Below are 17,728 nucleotides of genomic sequence, written 5' to 3' on the forward strand. Positions count from 1 at the left end.
AAAAAAAAAAAAAAAAACAACACATTTAATATACAAATGGATTGAGATCAAATGACAACGCCAATATTGTTAGATTAAACACATTTATCCGAATACCCAAGACCTTACTGTTGTATTTGAGTTTTAGGTGATAATTGTTACTTCTTTTACAATCAAAATAATAACAATACAAATGATATTGTTTTGTTGAGTTTGAGAAGCGAAACACAAATTTTCAGAAGGCGACATAGTCGAATCGAAAAACAATACAAATGATATTAAACTTCAAACTAGTGGTTCTAGCTTTACGAACACTTGATGTGTTGGATAGCTCAACTGTTTTGAGCTAGGAGATTAAAATAGTTGAGAAATTAACAGTTCAGGATTCAATTCTTGACAAAAGGACCTAAAAAAATTTGCTCAACCTATCGGAACTAACTTAACTAGCAATAGGTGTTTTAATTGAATTTGAAGCAATGCAGGGGCTCTTCAGCAATTTCCCAAACTAATGTGACCCAGAAATGCAGAGGGCCCGACACTAATGACCCGTAAAGTAACGGGTACCCAATATCCATAAATCCAAATTTTAATTCAAAAAATTGAAACAAATCAAAATTCAAAACTAATTTTCTTTGTCAGAATCACTTCTCCATTCTCATTTTCCTTGCTGGTTGAACTAGCGATGGAAGTGGAAAATCAAAATCCGGATTCAAATTTTCCGTTTTGGAAACCCATTTCACGTAAGTTCCAACCCGATTCACCTTTCTTCGCTATCGGTAACCTCGAACGAGAACTTCTTGTCAAACAGGTTCTTATTTTTATTTCATTCAAATTGTTTCTTGTTTTATGCTATTTTTTTATTTTTTTTATTTTTAGTTTTGAAATGAGAATTGTTACTTGCGTTTTAATTTGAAAAGGTTGCGTTGGAATTTGAATTAACACAAGAGAAGGAACAGCTTGAGGATTTGATACAAGAGGATGGAAGGTATTGATCTTCATTAGTGTTTTTTTTTCTTTTCTTATTCATATTCTTAATAGTAATAGTATTTGACCTTATATTCTCGATTAATGTGGCTTATTCGACCTCAATCTCGGTTGTAGAGACATTAAAAAACCTTAATTTGGGTGGGTATGGTGGTGTTGGCTCGAGACCTTGGAATATGCCCCTCCTCCTCAAGGTCTCAGATTCGATTCTTCCCGGTGCCAATTTGGGTGTACTAGCTAAACTTTTCTTGAGAACTAGAATGTTTGGAGTTAAGACCAAAATAATAGGCATTAGAATAAGGCGTGCTAATTTGGGTGGGCCTGGTGGTGTTTGCTCGGGACCTTGGAATATGCTCCTCCTTAAGGTCTCTGATTCGATTCTTCCCAGTGTCAATTTGGGTGGGCTAGCTTAGCTTCTTCAAAAATAAAAAAAGAATAAGGCGTGTTGATTTAATACACTGTTATTAGGTCTTACTCAAACTTCAGGTGATGTTCGATAGAAGTTGTTGAGATCATTACCCTTTGAGAACAGTTAATGATGGATTGTCATTTCTAGTTATAGTATCCTGTTATACTACTTGCTTACCTTTCTTATAGTTCTTGAAATTGTTTACTTTATATCTGTAATCATTTATGTGGAAAAACACATTTTGATTTGTGTTACACCATTGTATGTTTCAAATAACAATGAGTTTGACGAAATCACAATGGCACCGTGATTTTGTTGAAGCTCCAAAGTGTATCTTTTATCAACATAACGGTGACATGTTGTAATTTTGCCAAACTTACCGCGAATTCAAACATGGCCTCACCTTTGTTGAAGATTGTGATTTTTCCTAGAAGTTAATCTTTGGCTTTGAATTTATACTTATAAAATGGTAGCATGCACGCCTCATTTTGTAACATATTGCTTTGTGCAGGGAAGTCTTCTGTCCCATTGCTGGGTGTGGAGCGCGTTTGGCTTCAATTGAGAATTTTGAAAATCACTATAATGCAAGACATACTGCATCCTGTTCTGTGTGTTCTAGAGTCTACCCCACATCACGTTTGCTCAGCATACATGTATCCGAAGCTCATGATTCTTTCTTTCAGGCAAAAGTTGCTCGTGGCTATGACATGGTAGTGTATATGTCTAAACTCTGAATATGATTTAATTTAATGACATGGTAGTTGTAAGATATTCAATTTCGCTTTTTGTTTCTTCAAATTTCTTTACAGTGAAGTACTCATGTTTTTTCCTACCTTAATTTAAAATCTTACAAATTGCAACAAGAAAGACCTTTTTTATAATTTGGTTATGTCAAACAATCTTCAGAATATCCTTCTTCCTTTGTTACATCCTTTATATCTTCTATTTAATTTAATGTTTAGAGCTCATAGTTGAGTTTCTTAGAAGGTAGATCAAAGCAAAGACAGTCCATTAGTTAGTGGTAAAGCGAAACCAGAGAAAACTATAGTCCAAATCATCAAGGATTTGGAATCAAATGTTCAGTCGCTATAGATAATTAATGATACACCCAATCTTTGATTTCAAAATCATTCCAATAACCCTTCAACAAAAAGAAACGCCCAAACACACCACATTCCAACAACCCATATTATCTCTACGTAATAACAATCACTAAAAACCCATGTTGATGAATTTCTCTCTTTCTTTTATCCTTTTTGTTTACTATTTTAGTTTATGTTTAAAGTTCATAGTTGAGTTTGTCAGAAGGTAGACCAAATGGAAGATAGTCCAATAGTTAGAGGTAAAGGGAGACTAGAGAGAGCTATAGGTCAAATCATTAAGAAGGATTTCAAATTAAATGGTCTATCGTTATAGATAATTAATGATAGGGATATTATGATGTCATTTGATTCATGTAACTAACCTCGTCTGATGAGAAAAGGCTTTGGTTGCCTCTGTTGTTGTTGTTGTTGTTGTGTAATCTAAGTTAACTTATTACTTTTTTGAATTCACATATGAATTTTCTCTATTAGGCGACAAATGACAATCTCTATAACATGGTTCTTATGTCTTTGTCATATAGTATGAATGTTTAGTGGAAGGGTGCGGTTTGAAATTCAAAAGCTACAAAAGTAGGCAGCAGCATCTAGTTGACAAGCATAAATTCCCGACGTCATTTGAGTTTTTCAAGAAGGCTCTGCCTTCAAAGAAACACAGGATAAAGTCTCAACGCAAAAAACCTTCTCAAAAGGAGGATACTTCAGGAATGATGGAAGTGGAAAATGCAGCTATGGATGACCTTGTTTCAGCAGTATCTAGATTAAATACTTCGGACACCACTCCTTCCTCCATCAGCTTTGGTCGCCGTAACACCAAAGGCATGTCATTTGTCCCTCGAGCTGTTCAGCGCGGGAAGGGATCTAATTCGGGCTCATCCGTTACTAAGAAATAAGCTTACACTCTAATCAATCTGCATTAATGTGATTGATTAATGATCGATCTTCAGATGCTGTCCCGTTGCAAAATTGCTCTATACCAGGGTTGAAAAAAGATGATTAAGTTGAAGATCAGAAAATAGAATCATGCTGGAGGATGTAAGAACAGCATGCTTTTATTATGTAAGTGTCCCTAACATAGGTTTTGTGCCCATTCAAATTATATCTGCTAATGATGTGGAGTTTTTGAGTTTCTATTTAGACTGATGTTGTTCTGTTTAACTCATATTCTCTTTGGTGAATAACAAGTTTGTTATTATAGTTGAAAGAAATCACTCTTACAGCTTTTTGTATGTTTGTCTGTCTTTGCAAATGAATATTAAGCTTTGCAAATGGTGCCAGCTTCTTGTTGACATTTATTGTGATTATTAATACTCCTGGTAATTTCAGCATTCTTATATTCTTACAAGAGGTTACTATACTACCTAATATGTAATATGAGTCCATTCTCAAATTACTAGATATATTTATTATTTTTTAAATATATTCTTAAATAAAAGTATTACTAATTTACTTTGTAATTCCAAACTTGACTATATTTAATTTTTTTTGAAGTAATGAAGTAAATATAATTAATATTAGAGTGTTGTTTATATCTTAGAACTTTAACTTAAGGATAATTTAGGAACGTACCATGGATATATTGAATATATTGGATTTTTTTTTAATATATATTAAAATGACGGTGGTCATTGGTTTTGTTTTCAACCCAATATCACTTGGATAAGATAGTAAGATATCTCTTCCAACTTAATCAAAGATCATGGGTTCGAATTCAACCGTTGAAATAATGCATTGTAAAATCTCTTGAGAGAGAGTTTTGCCACTCATTGCGATTCCTTCCGACTCGCGGGATTAATCGTTGTGCACACATGATTTTCGGATTACGCAAAAAAAAAAAGTCATTTATAAAATCAAGTGGAAACAATCCACTATTTTTACCATTGTTTTTAATTCAACTAGATGGCGCAACTGTGCTTCGTACGGGTCAATGATGAACACAATAAATGAGCACAATAAATTAAAAGCAGGTTAAACTTGAAATATTGTCATTTTTCTAACTAAAGTCAAAGTCTACCATGTAACCTTTATGTACAAGGTGACGATAAAGGTGCATAGAACAATGCACCTATCTTTATGTGGATGTAACCTTTATGTATATGGTGGCAACAAAATCATTGTTTTCTTATCTAAATTAATTTTTATGGTTGCTTAAGAATGCCTCAAAGATTTGAATAATAATAAGATTTGCCTAATGATTTTCATAGAAAAAACTTTGATACAAATGACATGGTTTGATTGCAAACTCTGTCTAGATGCAGTGACGGATCCAGAAATGTTGACTTGCGGGGGCAAGATTTTATATGATAAATATTTATAGAAATTTTTTATCAATGCAAAAGTGATATAATAATATCACTATCATTAAGCAAAATACTCGAGATTATAAACATTATCCGATTACATATTAGAAAAATTAAAGATTCATCAATATCTACAAATTAAAATTGTTCTTTATGTGTCTTTATATTTAAAAAATATGGTAGAAATTATTTCAAAATTTCATCTCAAATACATTTACACATTTGATTTTATAAAATTCTTTAGCGAAACTCTTTTCTATGGTATAAATTTTCATTTAATGGGGGCAATCTATTATTTTAAGAGGAGGCAATCATTAAAATATTAAAAATTTAACAAATGTAACCGGAAGTGTAGTGGGGGCAGTTGCCCCCAATCCAATACACCTAGAGTTGTGGCTGTCTACAGTAGCGGAGCCAGAAATTTTAAATTGTGGGGGCAATATTGACATACTTTAATACTTAAAATATTATTTTACCAAAAAAAAAAAAAAAACTACGTGCATGGTATTTGAGATTTGTTAAGCTGAGAGTAAAATAAACACCTTACCATAATATACAAATGAAAGAGAAATAACAATACTTTTATAAAAATTACTCTTATCAAGTATTGATGTATTAAAATTTTCGTAATAAATACAAAGTGGAAGTTATTGACTTGAGAACAATGCAAGTATTAGTGTACTATCATAAAAAGTACTCCTTCGGTCCTAAAATGACCGGCCTTGTTTGATATATATACAATATTCACATAACATATTTTGACTCTATTTTCCTACTAATATATGTAAAGACAAATGTTTGCATATAAGAGATTATATTTGTCTCGATGAGTATTTTTAAAATATTAACTTTTTCTATAATTTTTGCTAATAGATAATTATAATTATTAAAGATCAAAATTATGTATTGACTGACATATTTGAAACCTTCAACTAGACTAGACATTTTAAGACAGTCGAAGTAATTAAGATTGCATTGAAAAGATTATTCAATTTGTAACAAATTTTTTATTACAAATAATCACTCATTATAAGATGGAAGAAATATATATTATGATTAATTGATCTATTAGATATTAAGTAATTGGAATAGATTACTCAAGAAAAAGAATTTGGACTAGTTTTGATACGATGGGTATTTTTTTTATACTCAAGTAATGGCGGCAGTTAGTTGGCATAACACAATACCATATATACTAGAACTAGAATGAAAATTTTAGTGCAGGCATGTGCCCACAGAATGCTTGCTGTAGCTCCGCCCCTGGCTGTCTAGATGTATAGCCTTTTTTTAAACTTGAAATATTGTGATTTTTCTAACTAAAATGAAAGTCTACCATGTAGCTTTTATGTATAGGGTGGTTATAAAGGTGCATAGAACAATGGACCTAACTATATCTAAATGTAGCCTTTATGTATAGGGTGACAACGAAATCATAGTTTTCTTATCTAGGCTAACAAAATCTTTTTAGGGCTGCTTAAGAATGCATCAAAGATTTGGATAATAATAAGATTTACATTTGAATTTCAAATATGGTTTGATTGTTGGATATCATCGATGGTTAGAAATGTCATATGAACTTGCATTTTGGCGTGCATGTGGGAGCATTTTAGTAAAAAAAGTCATAGGCAAACCTAGGGTTTTTCTAGGTTTGAGTGCAACATTTCGTTGCATTTGCATATAAGATTCAAGTATGATGCCATTGGTTCAACTTTGCCCTTTGTGACCAGCAATGCTAGATCAAATTTGAAATTCATATACGAACCTGATTTCGCATTCAAGTGAAAACCGCCCAAGCCATCAACGGTAATATTTTTTCTTTATCTTATTTATTTATTTATACGTCTAATGATCAAATTTAGCGTTGGGATAAAAATGAATTATCACGTAAAGAGGAATGAAAATGAAAATGTATGTATTACAGTTTTTGTTGAAGAGTTATATCATCTGTTATACAGTTTTCTTTGGCTTTGTTCAACTATCACTTTCGTGTCTCTTACATCTTTTGAGTGGACTAATTGTTCTTATAGGCATAGTTCAAGTAGTTGTGCTATGTTATTTGAAAGAGTTTGAACTATTAACATACTAATGAAGAACATTTTAAGCAACAGAACTTGATCTGAAGAACATTTTGAGTTTAGTCTAAAAATTATCAAATTATTTGCCTTCATATTTTACAAAAATTTGATACTTTTAGGCCGTGCATAAACATAGAGAATAGAAATTAATTAAAAAATTTATAGGATTATAAACATATTTAAACTAAATTATAAAATTAAGTTTCACATTTTAAAAAAATTGTTCATCCCACAAATTAAGGTGACAATGTCTAAATGAAGCTAATTTTAGAAAAAGTCATAACCATCAACAAAAATTGCCACTTCTAACTCTTAACACCTAAGAAATCGGTTTTCATCTCCATGCATTGTTTCTCCATCATCACATTACTCACTCATTCAAACCTCACCATACTCAAATATTCATCCAACACAACACACTCATCAACATTATGCAATCTTTAATTCCAAAATCATTCTATAAAAAGAAACACCCAAACACATCCCATTCCAACAACCAATGGTATCTCTACGTCATAGCAATAACTGCAGCAGCCACCATCCTCTTCTTATTCTATTCATGGCATTCAGATTCCACACACTTATGCTCCACGGCCGGATCCCTCACGACAGCCCAAACTATCATTGCCGAGGAATTCCACACCACGTCGATCCCTCTCGTGACAATCTTCCACTATGCAACGACGCGTGACATTCCCCAACTGTCTAAAGGCGAGATCCGAAGACCATTCGACGTTTTACAATCCCTAGCGCCATGCAACTTTCTCGTGTTTGGAATTGGTCACGACGCGCTCATGTGGGATTCGTTTAATCCACGTGGCATCACGCTATATCTCGAAGAAGATCCTAAGTGGACCATTTCTGCCTTCAAACGCTTTCCTGTCCTACGTGCACATACCGTGCGTTATAACACCCGCCTCAGTGAGGCTAAAGCACTTCTCTCATCCTACAAGAAGGATTGTGGTGGCATCACCGCAGACAGTCACCCTCTGAAAGATGATCGTCGGTGTAAGCTTGCATTGGGCGAGCTACCAAAAGAGGTGTACGATCGGGATTGGGATGTGATTATGATCGATGCACCAAGGGGATATTTTCCCTCGGCTCCAGGGAGGATGGGGGTGATATATTCCGCGGCAGTGATGGCACGTGGGAGGAAAAAAGCCGGTGTGACACACGTGTTTCTTCATGATGTGGATAGGGAGGTTGAGAAACTTTATGCTAAAGAGTTTTTGTGCATGAAATATAGAGTTGGTGGTATTAGGAGACTTTGGCATTTTGTTATACCACCTGCTGTAAATGTTACTGATACTGCACTTGGATTTTGTGCATGAATAGTTATGTTGTTAATTTCTTTTTTTCTTTGAAGAGTTTGTTCTAACATTTGCTGTGTCTTCTAAAGTATCTGTGAAAAACAAAGCGATGTTTATACAATTTCTTACGACAATACAAATATCGAGATATATCATATTATGACAAGCACCAAGATTGAGTGCAACGACCTCATAGTATCATCAGAAATTGGGCTAAATCGATGCAAAAGAAATCACATACTACAAACTCTTCTTTTCCTCAGATTCTAGAAGTGAGATCTAATGTAAAGAGTGGATAAACTCATATTTGTTTACTATGGGAGTACTTTATTTTTCTGTTTTGAATCCTGCAGCTCCAACGCCACCAAATGTTTGATACAAAGTTAAATTTACTTCTTATGAGTGTTTCGTAAATCATGTAATGAATGTTTGCTTTGGAAACTGTCTAAACTATAAATGCCAAACATGATTGGATGGATTAAAAAATTTGTCCACAAATCATAGGATAACAAATTTGAGTTCCATTGCAAAATCTTCATCAATAAATAAAATAAATTAATTGTTTAAGAATGTAAATTGAATCTCTTGAAACTGATTTCATTATGAGTTTGAGACTCGTGTCGTCAAAACTCCTTTAAAATAAAATAAATTAACAAGTTTCTGTAAATCAGCTTATTTGGTAAATGCATCGTTCAGCCATTGATACTTGATAAGTTGATAGGATAAGACAAATCTTAAAAATGAGGCGTGGTTTAGGTAAATGAAAACCATTCATGTTCTAGCGATTATGACGAAGAATGGAAGAATTTGTCTATTAAGTCAATCTCTAACTTTCAAGTTTTTGTTCTCAAAATAGAAAAACTGAAGACATCCAAACATGTCCTCAAGATGATTACTGCAATGTCTGCAAAGCGTGTAAAAGACCATACAGGAAAAAAAACGAACAAAAGATTGAATAATGTAAGAAGTCTAAATGAAGTGAAGTGAATAATACAACAACCCATCATGGAATAATATGCATCTGGCTGATAGGTGAAGTAAACAATACATATCATGGATTATGGATTTGTCCAATACAAAACAGTTAACACATGATACTTAATTACACTTGGAATACAAACTCTTAACATGATATAACCAAAGGGCGGATTCTGGGTCTAACTTGGGCTAAACAGAGGGGTAACCTTCCTTTGAACTATCTCTTCAATCTCCTCAGCTGACAAAATAGATGTCTCACTTTCATAATTCCCATTTTCCATCATCTGGTGCAACTGGAAAATTCATCGAAATAATTTGTTTTCATTTCAACTACTTTAACTTTGTACATACTTTTCAACAAGAAAAACTCATGCATAAATATTGTCAAGCTGTGAAACTATCTGCAAAGTAAGTAAACTAAACCAAGTTGAAATATTTGAATATTATACAGAACTTTTAGAAAAAGCAACGTAGACTGACCATTGACGATTCAACAATCAAGGATATTAATCATTTCGATGAGAATATAAGTAATGTAATTCAGATGAACTAAACCCTTGTTTAGATAAACGGTTTAATTAGCGTTTATCATGTAAGTGCTAATGTACAAGTTATGTCTATTGCAAGATAAAAATAAAGTCAAACTGTTTTACAAAAGAGTCCCACAAATTTTTTTTTTTTTTTTTTTTTTTTGATTAAGCTAAAAATTTATTAATCAACCAGGAGATGCCTGAACCATATTACATCAAAAATCCAGAACAAAACAAACAGAAGCCAAAACTAACAGACATACAAAGAAACAGACTAGGCATGGTTCAATCAATGGCCAATCTAGAGTAAAGTAACCCTGTGCTATCCCTAACAAGCAGAGGGAGCAGAAAAGATGGGGGGGCCTCCCACCATTGGGAGGAGAACATAGCTAAGCCCTGACCATTCTTGGCTAAGGCATCAGCCACTTGATTGCCTTCCCTTAGCACATGCAAACAGGAACAATAAATGCCATTGCAAAACTTTCTGCAATTGAACCATCTTGCACGCATCTTCCAAGGAATCTTTGCGTTCTTATAAAAAGCATTCACAACCAGCAAAGAATCAGATTCCAAACAAATATTATTCAGCTGCATCTCTTTGGCCCTCTCAATAGCCATCATGCAGGCTGAGAATTCAGCTTCAGAAGCTGAAGCATGCCCAATGTTACTAGATATAACACCCAAAAAATTTGCATTGGAATATCTAAACACAATTCCAACAGAACCACAAGGGTGAGTTCCTATAGCAGAACCATCAAAGTTAATTTTGACCGCAGTAGAGGAAGGTGGGCACCATTTGACTTCCTGTCTGATAGTGACTCTCTTAGTGTGAATAGGAATGTTGAAAAGCCTTGAGACCTTGTAGTCAAGCATGTTAGAGTTGCCTTTTGCCAAGACCAAACTATAGCTGAGTTTGACTTCAGATAAAATGGAATTAAACATGGTGGTGAGGGTATTGGATTTATCATGAAAGTATCTAAGATTCCTTTCAATCCATATAGCCCAAATAGTGTGAATAATTGCTGAATTGAGAACCTGTTGCACCATTTTGCTGCCTCTACCAGTAACTCCCAAAAGCAGGCTAATACAGTCTGTATGATCTATAGGAACATCAGTGCCTTTGCCAAGCCATTCCCACAATCTGGTGGTGACCCTACATTCAAAGAAAATATGCTGGGAGGATTCTGCATGTTCCCAACAGAAACAGAAAATTGACACAATATAACATCCTCTTTTTCTAAGATTTTCATCAGTAGGTATTTTGTTGTGGATAAGCCTCCAGGTAATAAAGGCCCTAGAGGGTGGAATATATGAGTTCCATAGCAGGTCAGCCCAAGGAACTCTCTGGTGATGGCCAGAGAAGCAAGAATAAGCAATTTTGCTGGTCAATTGACCATCAGTTGACATAATCCAGTTGAGCTGATCAGGAATCTCCTCAGCTGGCAGGGTGAGTCTTTGAATTCTAGCAGCCAAATCAGGATCCTTTTGCACAATATAATCAGGCAGACACCAGGTTCCATTGTTCAAGCAAATCAGCAACTTTTAACTCTATGGCAGGAAGAAAGTCAGAAGGGATACTCCATTGATCAGCTATAGAGGTGTCCATCCACCTATCAGACCAGAAACTAATGTTCTGACCATTTCCAATAGACCAAGTAGCATGTTCAAAAATGAAACTAATGTGGTTTTTCATTCCAGGCCACACAGATGAAGTTATATGATGGGTTTTAGGTTTGTGTTTATGAAGAAACCTATCTCTGCAGATTAAAGCCCATTGCTCCTCTGAAGTAATGAGCTTCCACGTGAGCAGAAGAACAGCTTTGTTAACAGTAGCAGGGTCCCTCACAGCTAGCCCCCCACAATCTTTGGGTTGACAAACCTTCAACCAAGCAACGGTGCATATTTTTTGCTGAGAGCCAACACCACTCCAAATGAAATTTCTCATGCACCTTGCTATTTCAGATAACAAACTTGCAGGCCATTTATAAACATGGAAAGAGTAAGTTAACATACTGCTGATCACAGCATTAACCAACTGAACCCTGCCCATTATTGTGAGCAGTCTTCCTTTCCAGGCATTGAGTTTCACTTGAATTCTGTCCACAACAGGTCTAAGATGCAAAGCTTTGGGTTTCCCCTTAAACAGAAGAATGCCTAGATAATTGAAAGGCAAACTACCATGGCTGAAACCAGTTATAGATGTGATGGCATGAATTCTGGATAGCGTTAGAACCCCAGTGTAGAATTTGCTTTTTTGAGCATTTACAATTTGGCCAGAGTAACTGCCATAGGCCTCAAAGAGATTCATGATGTTCCTTATGTTGGCAAGAGTGCCTTTGCAGAAAATGAGGATGTCATCTGCATACAAGCAGTGACTAGGAATGTAAAGGTTTTTAGTAGCCCTTATCTGAGACAATTGTCCCTCTATCACCATAGCTTCAAGACCTCTGCTGATGACTTCTTCAGCCAGACAAAATAGAAGGGGTGAGAGGGGGTCCCCCTGCCTCACACCTCTGGTGCAGCTGAAGAACCCAACTGCTTTTCCATTGACACTTATAGAGAGCTTTGCTGAGTGTAAGATGGTTACAATCCAGTCACAAAAGACCTTATGAAAGCCAAAGCACTGTAACACATGAACAAGAAATTTCCAATTCAAAGTGTCAAAAGCCTTCCTTATATCAATTTTTAAAGCAATATTGCCTCCATAAGCTTTCTTATGTAACAAGTTAGTTGCTTCAGATGCTATAAGGATGCAGTCTTGTATGTGTCTGCCAGGTATGAATCCCCTTTGATAGATAGAGATAATTCTAGCAGCTATCAATCCCAGCCTATCAGCCATTATCTTGGTAACAATTTTGAACTGAAAGTTTGCAAGGGCAATTGGCCTGAAGTTATCCAGTTTGTTGGCACCAGGCACCTTAGGAATGAGGTTCAAGAGATTGGAATTTAAGTTTGGCATTATGTAGTTGTGCATAAAGAAGTATTGGGTGGAATTCACTACATCTGTACCAATTATATGCCAAAACTGATGGTAGAAGTGTCCTGGATAACCATCAGGACCAGGAGCAGCATCACCACTCAAATCAAAGACTGCCTTCTTGATTTCTTCATACTGAGGCACAGCAATGAGTGTGTCATTCTCTGTAGCAGTTACAATCTGTGGAATGTATCTATTAGGGAGGTCATTTTCCTCATACTGGACAGGGGCAGCAAAAATGTTGGTGAAATAGCTGAGAACATGTGCTTCAATGTCAGTGGTACTGGTGTAAGTTTCCTCCCCATGCTTCAGAAGGCTGATAAAGTTTTTGGCTTCTCTAACTTTAGCATTTCTATGAAAAAAAGGCAGTGTTTCTATCCCCCTCAAGGAATCTAGTGTTTTTGTTTTTATCCTTCCAGAAACTATTCAGTAAAGTCAGGGCCTGACTGTAACTGGTTAAACAGGCTAACTCCTCCAAAGATCTCTCACTAAATCCCAATTGGTCAATTGCCAGTTGAGCTTCAGCAAGTTGTTGTTGGGCCAGGTGCACCCTCTGATGAAAATCCCCCACCACCCTTTTGTTCCATAATCTCAGCTTTGGCTTCAAGCTTTTAAGTTTGAAGTGAAGAATATGCATAGGATGTAAGCTATTGCATAAGTTCTCCCAAAGAGTCCCACAAGTTCTTACGGCACTAGATAAGCTAAATAAATCAATCCAAACAGACCCTAACTGAACTATGAAAGCCCAAATGAACAAATCCTAGTAGACTATTTATAACTACTTGTCCCATCACCAATCGCTCTTACATTTATTTAAATAATATTTTAAGACCCATTCACAGAAATACTTGTAATTTGTAAACCATCAGATGCATTTGATATTTATGGACCAAAATCAAATACCATGCAATAATATGATATAAAATGACAGCAACCAAAAGACAGATTTCTGCGTTAATTGACTATGAAGATTTACTCCGTTGGATAATCCATATAATTCAATAAAAACAGTGCTTGTAATTTGAAGACTAGTGTTCACCTTCTCAAGGATGGCAGATTGATCATCCAAGTTAAAGTTGCGCATGTGCTTCAGCATCTCTAGTTGCTGTCAAGATTACTCTCTCGTTATTAGTGACAATTTTGCTGCAGCATCTCTATCTAAGTGTACACATGTAAGTCAGAAAAGTTCAACATAAAGTTGAAAGTCTTACATGTTCCTGTAAGTTTTGTTGATGGCGCATTTTTTCTGCAAATTCTTCTTCTCCAAGCTCTGCTTCATCGCAGGCCATCTCTTCTCTGACATTTCACAATTCTTAGTATAAGGCCCTTTTTGCATAAAAAACTGTTTGCTAATCCTTTTTTGTGTAGAGATAAGAGAAAAAGTATAGAATGACTGAAGAGAATATAGATAACTTCGAAAAGTTTAGGCGCTTTCTCTTTAGATTGATTTTTTTTTTTTTTTTTGGAAAAAAAAACTCCAGATTAGTTGTTTAGAACACAGACTGATCCAGAATACTAAAATAAATAAAGGGTTAATTATGTTTCTAGTCCCTATAAAATAGCGACCTTGTAAGTTTAGTCCCTACTTAATTTTAATAGCATTTTTAGTCCCTAATTTTGTTTTTCTGCACTGAGTATTAGTCCCTACTCAATTCAAATTTGTTTAATTTATGCTTAAACTCTTAAATTTTTGAACAATTTTTTGCAGACATGTTTAGAACATTACTAAAAGTTCGTCCGCAAAAAATTATTGCAAAATTTGATTTCTACATCCAGATTTTATTACTTTTTATCTTTAACTTTTGTCGTTTTAAAAAATTCATATTTAATTCATTTCATGTCAGAAAATTCTAAATTTTAGTAAACGAACCTTTCATAGTGTTCTAATCTTGTCTCAAAAAAATCGTTCAAAAATTTAAGAGTTTAAGGATAATTAATCAAACTTTGTTTTAGCAGGGACTAAAATTATAAGTAATTTTTTTTTTATAGGGACTAAAAATGCTATTAAAATTAAGTAGGGACTAAACTTACAAGGTCGCTATTTTATAGGGACTAGAAACATAATTAACCCATAAATAAAAGATAAGCATAACTGCACACGACCATCTTCGAAAGCCCTCAAACATGAAGAAAAAAAAAAACATTAAACTTATTCCAACCAATATGAGGAATCTGTGGTGTCAAATAATGAAAGTGCTGTCCTGATATGTAACCTAAGCATAAGAAACTCCCACTGTATGTTTAAAAAAGACATAAATTAGTGCATAAATTTATTCTAAAACTCTCTTCCCCACTTCCACTCAACATAACTTTAGTCATATTTGCTTAGGGACTAGGGAGATGATTCCCTGCGTTTTTTATTTAACTTCTTCCAAACAAAAACCTTTGTGAGTAAGTACCTTTCATTTTTCCACTCAGCTAGAAAATATATTGGCATGGTATGTACTTTCATGAATTGCTCAAAGAAATGAAGACAAAATGTAAACAGGATAAAAATGAGTTAATGCTACACAAAAAGATAGAGAACTTACTGGGCAAGGAATTTATAGAATTGAATCACCAAATCTTGGTCATTCTCATATACAGTACTGATTTTTCCCAGACATGAAATACCAAATCCTGGGTCTGTTGTATAAACAAATAATAGAAAAATAAATATAAATAGACATATTAAATAGAAGATAACATAGATTCTGCATATAACAATCTGTGTATCAAAATAGGTAGAGCTCCACTAATGGAAACGGGGCCGAAGTGTTAGTCGCTCCCATAACCCATAGCTGGGAGGTTGTTGGTGATAGTTAGGTGTTAGTTACATAGATGAAGGAAACAAGTCAATAAAAGTAAACTGGGAGGGAACTTGAGGGAATTGAAACAGATCTAGGGAAGTTTATCCCTTATCTTTCCAGTGAAAGAATTCAATTAACTGTACTCTCTTGATATATGTTCTATAACCTTATACCAGTAGTAGTACATAATCCGGTATTTCAATTTTTTATAAACTGCATCTGTTGCAATCACTGCAACATGGAACTTAATGAAATTTGATGTCCCGACATCCTAATAACAGGAGCAAGGAATTCTAACTCATCTGTTACCGAACTTCTAACCTGATGGTGTTTGATGGTAAATAGGAAATTATAACTGACAAAGAAAAATCAGAAAACCATAAATCACATAATTAGTGACTGGATCTTTTGCACTTCGCTTGTTTTTCATCATTTTTATCTTTAAATGCTTTACTTATTCAAAATCAAATTCTGTTTCCAAAACTCAAGCCAGCGCAGCTCATCTCAATACAATAACTTTTGATAAAAACACCATTTAAATCCACTGAAACTCACAGGTTCAGAACTAAACTGTAGATAACTGAAACCACCCTTTATTTCAAGTGTTGTCAAGGGTAATTTGTGCAGAACCAAAAATCCCCAAAACTAAAATTCATGTAAGAAAATAAACTAATACTTGAACTACAATAAAGCTTCACATAAATAAATTTGAGCTTCTACACTAATGCAGAGTACCCCAATACAACAAGCTCAAGCTTCGAAATGACAGAAATATTGGGGGGGGATAGAAAATTTTTTTGAAGCAAAGAATACATGGAAAACCAAAGATTCAGTTGAGAAAATAAAACCTCATACAGGGTTTGAACTTTCAGTCGATGTAGATACAACAAAAAGGGAGGTTTGTACGCCTTTAAGAGGCTGCTATAACTCAGCCCGTGGCCTCAAAAACCTAATACTACATCATAATCCATCAATGACTAGTTCAAAATTTTATCATTTGTGCATCTCTTCAACTGCTAAAAAAGAAATATCCTATCTACACACACACACACACACTGTAGAGATGAACTTTCAGGAAAGAATGCATTGTGAGACAAGCATAGCAGGCAGCTATGTTGAAATTAAACAATTAGTTTATCATGATTCCACACAGATAAATTATATGAAAAATAAAGCACCAATACTCCAAACCCAAAGTACAACCAATAACTTATATATTTCAATACAAAAAACATACCAACACCCATCTCCAAAAATATTTCTTCCTGTATTGCAGTGGTCACAGCAACAGCTTCCTGCTCATCAGTACTTCCAGAGAAATGTCAACACCACACATTACAAATTGACTTTCATAACATAAGTATAATGTGAAACCGACTTGCACATTTATCTGATACCTTAAATTCAAATAGACTTGTCAAGAAAAGCATTCAGATAGTCTATCCGTAAAACTACGGCCAACCAAAACACAAAGATGCTAGCCAAAACTATTCTTTTCCATGTTTCGTATTTTCATTTTCACTTCAACTAATAAACATGATAAAATATAGATTCAGATTCAACACTTTTCTCTTTATTTATACTTCTATTTTCTCTCTATCACAATTATTCACTACATAAGAGTCTTCCATCTCATTAGCAATTAAAAAAAACACATTTTAGCCAAAAACAACCACTTAACACTATGCCCTGTTTGGTTTATTACCATTACCAATTAAAAACTTAAAATGTTTTTGAGTAAACAAGCACTTAACACCATTGCCCTGTTTGGTTTATGACTATTGCCAATTATTTTCAAATACAGACTCAGATCTGGAAACACACAGAGTGTTCTAGTTACTCAAAAGTGCATATTTTTATCACCTCCCATAAACAAAAATGAAGAATCTTTCTGGAAACTGGAATATATGCTAACTCAAATAGAAATTTTACCTAACATTGAAGAAGAACACAGAAAAAATGAAGAACAACAAAAGACAAAATACCCAGAAGAAATTTACCTGCTTATCCAGAACAGCATCAACAATCCTTTTCTTCACATCTTCAAATACCAAACACACACAACCATATTGCAACAAATTCAAAAAGGGTTTCAAAAAAATAAATGATTCAAAACAGATAAAGAAACTGAATCAAAATTAGGGTACCAGATTGTGAAGTAAGAACACTGAATCGCTCAAAAAGATGAAAAAGCTGCTCCCTAGTTAACATTCCACTGCTTTGAGTTTCAGAAGCCATTAACAATTCAAAAAAAGAACACTCTTCACACTGCCAAACAAAGCTTAACGAATCTTATC

The 17,728-nt window shown here is 34.4% G+C and overlaps 2 protein-coding genes and 1 pseudogene across 2 annotated transcripts; 2 read left to right on the forward strand and 1 right to left on the reverse strand.

Annotated features, from left to right (window-relative positions):
- Nucleotides 1-447: 447 nt before the first annotated feature.
- Nucleotides 448-3,741, forward strand: LOC146905396 (uncharacterized). The gene is made up of 4 exons (XM_085726821.1): nucleotides 448-787; nucleotides 897-964; nucleotides 1,884-2,082; nucleotides 2,997-3,741. Exons 1-4 carry the CDS (start codon nucleotides 662-664, stop codon nucleotides 3,363-3,365), a joined length of 762 nt encoding a protein of 253 aa, XP_085582947.1. The 5' UTR covers nucleotides 448-661; the 3' UTR covers nucleotides 3,366-3,741.
- Nucleotides 3,742-7,176: 3,435 nt separating this feature from the next.
- On the forward strand, nucleotides 7,177-8,194 carry LOC146905397 (arabinogalactan O-methyltransferase 1 pseudogene; annotated as a pseudogene).
- Nucleotides 8,195-9,108: 914 nt separating this feature from the next.
- On the reverse strand, nucleotides 9,109-17,725 carry LOC146905398 (plant/protein). Its single transcript, XM_085723569.1, has 7 exons — nucleotides 17,579-17,725; nucleotides 17,432-17,472; nucleotides 16,669-16,726; nucleotides 15,174-15,267; nucleotides 13,854-13,938; nucleotides 13,682-13,747; nucleotides 9,109-9,428 (listed from the first exon to the last, which is right to left on the reverse strand). Exons 1-7 carry the CDS (start codon nucleotides 17,667-17,669, stop codon nucleotides 9,315-9,317), a joined length of 549 nt encoding a protein of 182 aa, XP_085579695.1. The 5' UTR covers nucleotides 17,670-17,725; the 3' UTR covers nucleotides 9,109-9,314.
- Between the last annotated feature and the right edge of the window lie 3 nt (nucleotides 17,726-17,728).

The sequence above is a fragment of the Medicago sativa genome, chromosome 7 (genome assembly GCF_051527215.1).
Source record: "Medicago sativa cultivar Bolivia chromosome 7, Bolivia_mono, whole genome shotgun sequence".
Classification (NCBI taxonomy): Eukaryota; Viridiplantae; Streptophyta; class Magnoliopsida; order Fabales; family Fabaceae; genus Medicago; species Medicago sativa.

What these genes read in the sequence shown, in the direction of transcription:
- LOC146905396 (XM_085726821.1), top strand. Translation starts at nt 662, where the DNA reads ATGGAAGTGGAAAATCAAAATCCGGATTCAAATTTTCCGTTTTGGAAA. An exon ending in GAGAACTTCTTGTCAAACAG is followed by an intron (nt 788 to 896) that starts GTTCTTATTTTT and finishes TAATTTGAAAAG; the next exon opens with GTTGCGTTGGAATTTGAATT. An exon ending in TTGCTCGTGGCTATGACATG is followed by an intron (nt 2,083 to 2,996) that starts GTAGTGTATATG and finishes TTTGTCATATAG; the next exon opens with TATGAATGTTTAGTGGAAGG.
- LOC146905398 (XM_085723569.1), bottom strand. Translation starts at nt 17,669, where the DNA reads ATGGCTTCTGAAACTCAAAGCAGTGGAATGTTAACTAGGGAGCAGCTT. An exon ending in ATTTTTGGAGATGGGTGTTG is followed by an intron (nt 15,268 to 16,668) that starts GTATGTTTTTTG and finishes TTTATACAACAG; the next exon opens with ACCCAGGATTTGGTATTTCA. An exon ending in TTCTATAAATTCCTTGCCCA is followed by an intron (nt 13,939 to 15,173) that starts GTAAGTTCTCTA and finishes GTGAAATGTCAG; the next exon opens with AGAAGAGATGGCCTGCGATG.